The 6,000-nt window shown below is 38.5% G+C and overlaps 1 protein-coding gene across 1 annotated transcript; it reads right to left on the reverse strand.

Moving 5' to 3' along the window:
- Positions 1 to 823: 823 nt before the first annotated feature.
- On the reverse strand, positions 824 to 5,776 carry LOC141758302 (neurexophilin-1-like). The gene is made up of 2 exons (XM_074619547.1): positions 5,388 to 5,776; positions 824 to 3,301 (listed from the first exon to the last, which is right to left on the reverse strand). Exons 1-2 carry the CDS (start codon positions 5,445 to 5,447, stop codon positions 2,561 to 2,563), a joined length of 801 nt encoding a protein of 266 aa, XP_074475648.1. The 5' UTR covers positions 5,448 to 5,776; the 3' UTR covers positions 824 to 2,560.
- Between the last annotated feature and the right edge of the window lie 224 nt (positions 5,777 to 6,000).

Raw genomic sequence — 6,000 nt, forward strand, 5'->3', positions numbered from 1 at the left:
ATTCACAACATGTTTTTATCCAACGTCTGCTTCAATCCATATTTGTTGGCATTTAGCCTTTCAAAAACAACATTTTCACTGGATTTGCTTGTAATAGACAAAAGGTACAGGGTGGTCTAGCAGAAGTCCACACCACATAAACTACATTGATATAACCACAATGACACAATATTTTCCCCCATTTTTTTAATTTTTTATTAAAGGCTATTTGATGTGTTTCTGTCCCAACATGTACACTTTAAAGGGACTGTTTGTAAGAATCAGAAATGCTTGTGAACAGCGACACCTGTGGCCCTTAAGTCAACGAAAGTCAGCGTCGGGCTCGCGCTTGTGCTCGTATAATAAACATGTATAATAAACTGTAATTGTTTTGTGAGGAATGCATCTTATGTGTGTAAACCAATCCTTTGGTCAATAATTGTATTGTAGTGTAGTGTAATATAATATAATAATGTCAGGAAGGGTAATATTAGTGTTCTGTGTCACTTCTGGAAAGTGGCATTGGTTTAACCAGTGAAGATCAGTGAAGATCTGAACCACTTCCTGAACCAGTCACGCGGTATGGCCGGGCAGCGAGGCTTCGGACGTCACCACTTTTTTATCTCTCTTGTTTTAGGGCTGTAAGCTACTGAAATAGTTTGAAGCATAATTAATAATAAGTTCTCTCTCAGTCCAAAAGTCAAAATTTATTGAAAATAGATAGATGTAATCATTTCCAAAATTCACAACAAATTTTTATCCAACGAAATAGTCTGCTTCAATCCATATTTGTTGGCATTTAGCCTTTCAAAAACAACATTTTAACTGGGAACAGATGGTCTAGCAGCAGTCCACACCACATAAACTACATTGATATAACCACAATGACACAATATTTTTCCCCATTTTTTATTTTTTATTATAGGCTATTTGATGTGTTTCTGTCCCAACATGTACACTTTCAATTTAAAGGGACTGTTTGTAAGAATCAGAAATGCTTGTTAACAGCGACACCTGTGGCCGTTAGGTCAACGAAAGTCAGCGTCGGGTTCGCGCTTGTGCTCGCTCTACATAGACATGAACGAGCATCGCTCAAAACAGTGAGGCCACACACGTCAGCTAAAACCACAATATCACTCTATATTTAACCTGCTTGGCAGTAATGTTAGCTGACCAGACGAAGGTCTCTCCATGAATCACTGCTGATCCTAGTGTTGGCTTTTAGATATTCTCAGAGCTACGAAGTCTTCTGCAGTGTGTAGTGTGCGCGCATGCACGTGAGGTGGAGCGAGCTGAGTGAAGGCAAGCAGGCAGCGGAGCAGAGTACAGCAGAGACTCCGGCCCTGGAGACCAAAGCTACGGTCTCCCCTGCGTCCTCCGACCGCTGCCAACACTGTTTTGCAAGACGGGCTTCAATAGATATAACTTTTTGGTGCTTCCATGTAGTTTGTGTTGGAGTCTTGTCTGAACAGCGTAGCCACAGCATAGCAATACGCGAGCGCGCATGGGACACCGAACCAGGTGATTTATACGTGTAAGAAGTTACAAACAGTCCCTTTAACTGAGAAAAGGTAAAAAGAAGATTTAAAAACCTCATCATACAATTTCGTAGGTTTTTATCTTTGTCTTAAAACCACTAGTGGGGCAGCTAAGCCGAAATATTAATGACAATTGTGCATTTTGCGATAAAAGCATATCTATATCTATAAAGATATCTATATCTTTTCATAACATATACACCTGCATCTGTGCCAAATGTGTTGCTTTTATTGCGAAATGCACAATTGTTATGCTTAACTGACCTGCTACACCTCCATCATAGCAGAGGGGCACATCCTGACAGCAGGGGATGTTACAGTCAGATACTGTTCCCCCTGTGTTCAATATGTAAAGAAGCTCACAAATTTGTCAAACTCATACTGCTGACTCCCACAACAGGTAAGTCCTGTGATTTTCTGTCTGCTATTCCCAAATCAATGTGTCCATCATAGCAGGAGGAACACATCCTGACTTAAAATAAAAAAAGACTTGATCTTTAACTGTATGGTATACTTGGTGTAACATTTAAGGGATAATGTACAGCGAGCCGGTCATTGTTGTGAAAGAAACCCCGACAGGGTGATGCTGAACATTACCTAGCTCCAGCCCCTCATTTACAATGATTTTCTGCTTTTAGTTGTCTTCTGTGATAGTAAAGGTTGTGAGGAGATTTTCTCACAACTTTGTCATTTCATAAAACCAAACAATTAATCAATTTACTAATTGATTAATCGTGAAAAATAATTGTCACATCAATCGATAATGAAAATAATAGTTGCAGCCCTAATTATATGCATTTCATAAAACCAGTCTAATATAACTCTTGTAGTCTACAACAAGCAAGATATTGCACTAAAAACATATAAATTGCTTTAAAGGTGCTAAATACGGGATTGGGAGCATTTCTGTTGCCTCTCAACAGCTCTCAACATGGCGACAGTGAGCCGGTGGCTCGCAGCTAACTGTGCTCCTTGCTGCTCACACTGGATTTCTCTTTGTGGATTTATTGAAATATTATTCCACTAGTGTCCTTGACTTCCGGTTAACCTGTGGGCAGGTAGGCTCCTGGATTCTGGTAGCTGTAGTCTGGACACACTTTTTGAACCAGTCTGTAGTCAGTGCTGTAGAAAGACACGTAGATGCAGATGACCTGGAAAGGTTTGGAGCACATCCAGGTGACGTGGCTCTGAGTCTGCTCCTGAGCACACGTCTTGGATGGGTCATAGTTGCACAGCATCACCTTTTTGTTGCGTTCCGTCCTCTCATAGTCCACCCTGCAGTTGAAGGTCTTTGAGTCTTTGGGGTTGACCACGCTTTGGCGCTCCAGATCAAACTCCACCTCTTTCATTGGTGGGACGAGGCTGACGGACACGTTGCCCACACCTGTGGAGTTATGGCGGAAGTAGACTCCGAGAGAGCCGTTCCCGTGATCCACGATCTTACCCATTATCAGCAAATTCAGTTTGACGGTTTTGATGTTTGAGTAAAAGTCCCCCCAGTTGAACGTCCTGGAGAATTTAGATGTTCCATGAACTTTCATAATGGGACGAAGCTTTATCTTTAAGGACGGGTTGGAGTGTGACTGGGAGTTTGCTCCAAGTATTTCCAGAAGTCCCTGCTTTGAAAGAGGAATAAAAGGACTGATGGGTAGTTTGGTGTTTGGAATCAAACTCCTAGTTTGGAGCGCCCAGTCTTTCTGTGAAGAAGGGTCTTGGCTTCTGTTGAGTTCAGGTGATGCTCTCTTGCTGAAGGCGAAGTTGGCATGATGTTGCCCAAGAACCAACTAGACAGAAATTCAGGAGAGAAATTTGGACATTTAGTACCAGTGGAAATAAATCAATAAGTATGTTCAGGGATCCAGTTAATACTCACTCTATTTATCTAAGAATATATATGTTATGTTAAACCACTTCCAAAAACCTGTGATATAAAAAAAATCAAAGTCAGTAACTAAGAAAGAATGCTGTGAAAATAGAAATTCTGTTGAAAAATTCTCAACTAATGTAGATGCATTCAAAATGTGATGGATTTTTACAAAGTATTGACATAAAACAAGTAGGGCTATCAATCATTTAAAATCTTTTATCGTGATTAATTGCATGATTGTTAATGATTAATCGCAAATGAATTTATCTGTTCAAAATGTACATTAAAGGGAGATTTGTCCAGTATTTAATACTCTTATCAACATACAGTAGGAGTGGGCAAATATGCTTGATTTATGCAAATGTATGTATATATTTATTTATTATTGGAAATCAATTAGCAACACAAAACAATGACAAATATTGTCCAGAAACCCTCACAGGTACTGCATTTAGCATAAAACATATGCTCAAATCATAACATGGCAAACTGCAGCCCAACAGGCAACAACAGCTGTCAGTGTGTCAGTGTGCTGACTTGACTATGACTTGCCCTAAAATGCATGTGATAATCATAAAGTGGGCATGTCTGTAAAGGGGAGACTCGTGGGTACCCATAGAACCCATTTTCATTCACATATCTTGAGGTCAGACATGAAGGGACCTTTGAAAATGTCCATGACAGTTTTTCCTCGCCAAATGTAGTGCAAATTTGGAGCGTTATTTAGTCTTCTTCGCAACGAGCTAGTATGACATGGTTGGTACCAATGGATTCCTTAGGTTAACAAGTATTGACATACTTGAGCATAAAAAAGTGCTTATTGTGAAGATGGTACCTTTTTAAATTAGGGCTGCAACTAACGATTATTTTCATTGTCGAATAATCCTTTGAGTATTTTCTCAATTAATTGATTAGTTGTTTAGTCTAAAAAATGTCAGAAAACTTTGAAAAATGTGTTTCCTAGAAAGCCAGCAAGATGACGTCCTCAAATGTCTTATTTTGTCCACAACTCAAAGATATTCAGTTTACTGTCATAGAGGAGTAAATAAACCAGAAAATGTTCACATTTAAGAAGCTGGAATCAGAGAATTTTTACTTTCTTTTCTTAAAAGATTAATTAAACCGATTAATCGATTATCAAAATAGTTGGCGATTAGTTTAATAGTTTACAACTAATCCATTAATTGTTGCAGCTCTATTTTGAATGATGATGCAATAGCCTATAAGATGCATTTTTAATCTTGTAGGTGATCTAACTACACTCACATTCTGGCTATTCTGACCCACAATCCTCTGCGCAGTGGATATATGAGCAAGAGAGTCAAAGTTCAAGGCACAATGTTATGACGAAGTAGTAGGGCTGGGCAATATGACGATAGATATTGTCAAAACGGCTATCGTATATATTTTTTTATATATTTTTTCTTTATCGTTTCTATCGCGATATAGGCAAGGCCTATATTCATATAGTTTTTTCTACAATTTCACTTAAAACTGTTATGTTCATTTTGCACTCAAGTTCTTAAAATGAGAATATATTTATTTTATGTACTCTTCATTTATAAAGTATTTAATTCCTGCTATATCGTGATATTTATCGTTATCAAGATATGAAATGACCTATATCGTGAAAGAAGATTTTGGGGATATTGCCCTACAAAGCAGTATTTCCCAATTGTATGCATATTGCATGCAACAATACGTACTTTGTAAGGGCAGCTGCAGTATGTTAAAAGTAAAAATACTGTTGTTAGATTAAACTCTAAAAATGCATCATATTTAATTAGAATATAGTGTATTTTGGCATGTAAAACAAAACAAAATAACTAATCATTTTACAGAGGTATATGGTGGCATAAAAAAATATTATTTTTATTTAAAATATAGCTGAAAAATTACAAAAGAGAAGTGTCAGTGGCTGACAACTACACTTCTCGAGTACTTTGCTACTTTCAATCTGCTTGCTGAATTTGTTCTACTTCTAGTCTAGTTCTTGTACTTACCAAACAAAAGGTACCTTCCAGAAGTATCCAAACAAAGCACTGCCGGGCGTACATTTCCATATTGCAGAAATTCCTGTCTTCAGATCCATCCACTCTCACCTGCACTTTATTCAGGTTAAGTTTTGAAAGTCCATGTTGAACAGCTGCATCCACATGAAATGCTGGTAGAGACACCAGCAGGAAACCGTCTGTGTGCTGCAGCTTCCACTCACACACACTGGGAGGCTTTGTCAGAACTCAAGGTTTTTAACACTCAGTTTTGCTGTGTCTGCCCTCTCTCTCTCTCTCTCACCCACCCAATCACACACACACATACCCTTTTCTTTAAGGACACGCAGTGTTAACAGTATCACCCTGGATGTCCTGCCTGTACTCCTCATCTCCTTCTCTCTGTCACTAAAAATGTCTTGCACCATGTTCTGGGTGATGAAATAATTCAATTGACACTTTTTGAAATGAAAATTTATTTTGATTCACATGAGGCAACCTCATCCAAGACAATGTGATACTGCCACCCTGTGGCCAGATAGCAAACTGTAGACTGGGCTGAAATAGAGCAGCCAAATTAGATGGAAAAATCCCATTATAAACTACATTATGATTTAATCCCCTG

The sequence above is a fragment of the Sebastes fasciatus genome, chromosome 20 (genome assembly GCF_043250625.1).
Source record: "Sebastes fasciatus isolate fSebFas1 chromosome 20, fSebFas1.pri, whole genome shotgun sequence".
Classification (NCBI taxonomy): Eukaryota; Metazoa; Chordata; class Actinopteri; order Perciformes; family Sebastidae; genus Sebastes; species Sebastes fasciatus.

Excerpts from the sequence above, each read along its gene's own strand:
- LOC141758302 (XM_074619547.1), bottom strand. The coding sequence starts at position 5,447 with ATGGAAATGTACGCCCGGCAGTGCTTTGTTTGGATACTTCTGGAAGGT. Across the intron at positions 3,302-5,387 it reads TGGAAGGTACCTTTTGTTTG|TTGGTTCTTGGGCAACATCA; the intron begins GTAAGTACAAGA and ends ATTTCTGTCTAG.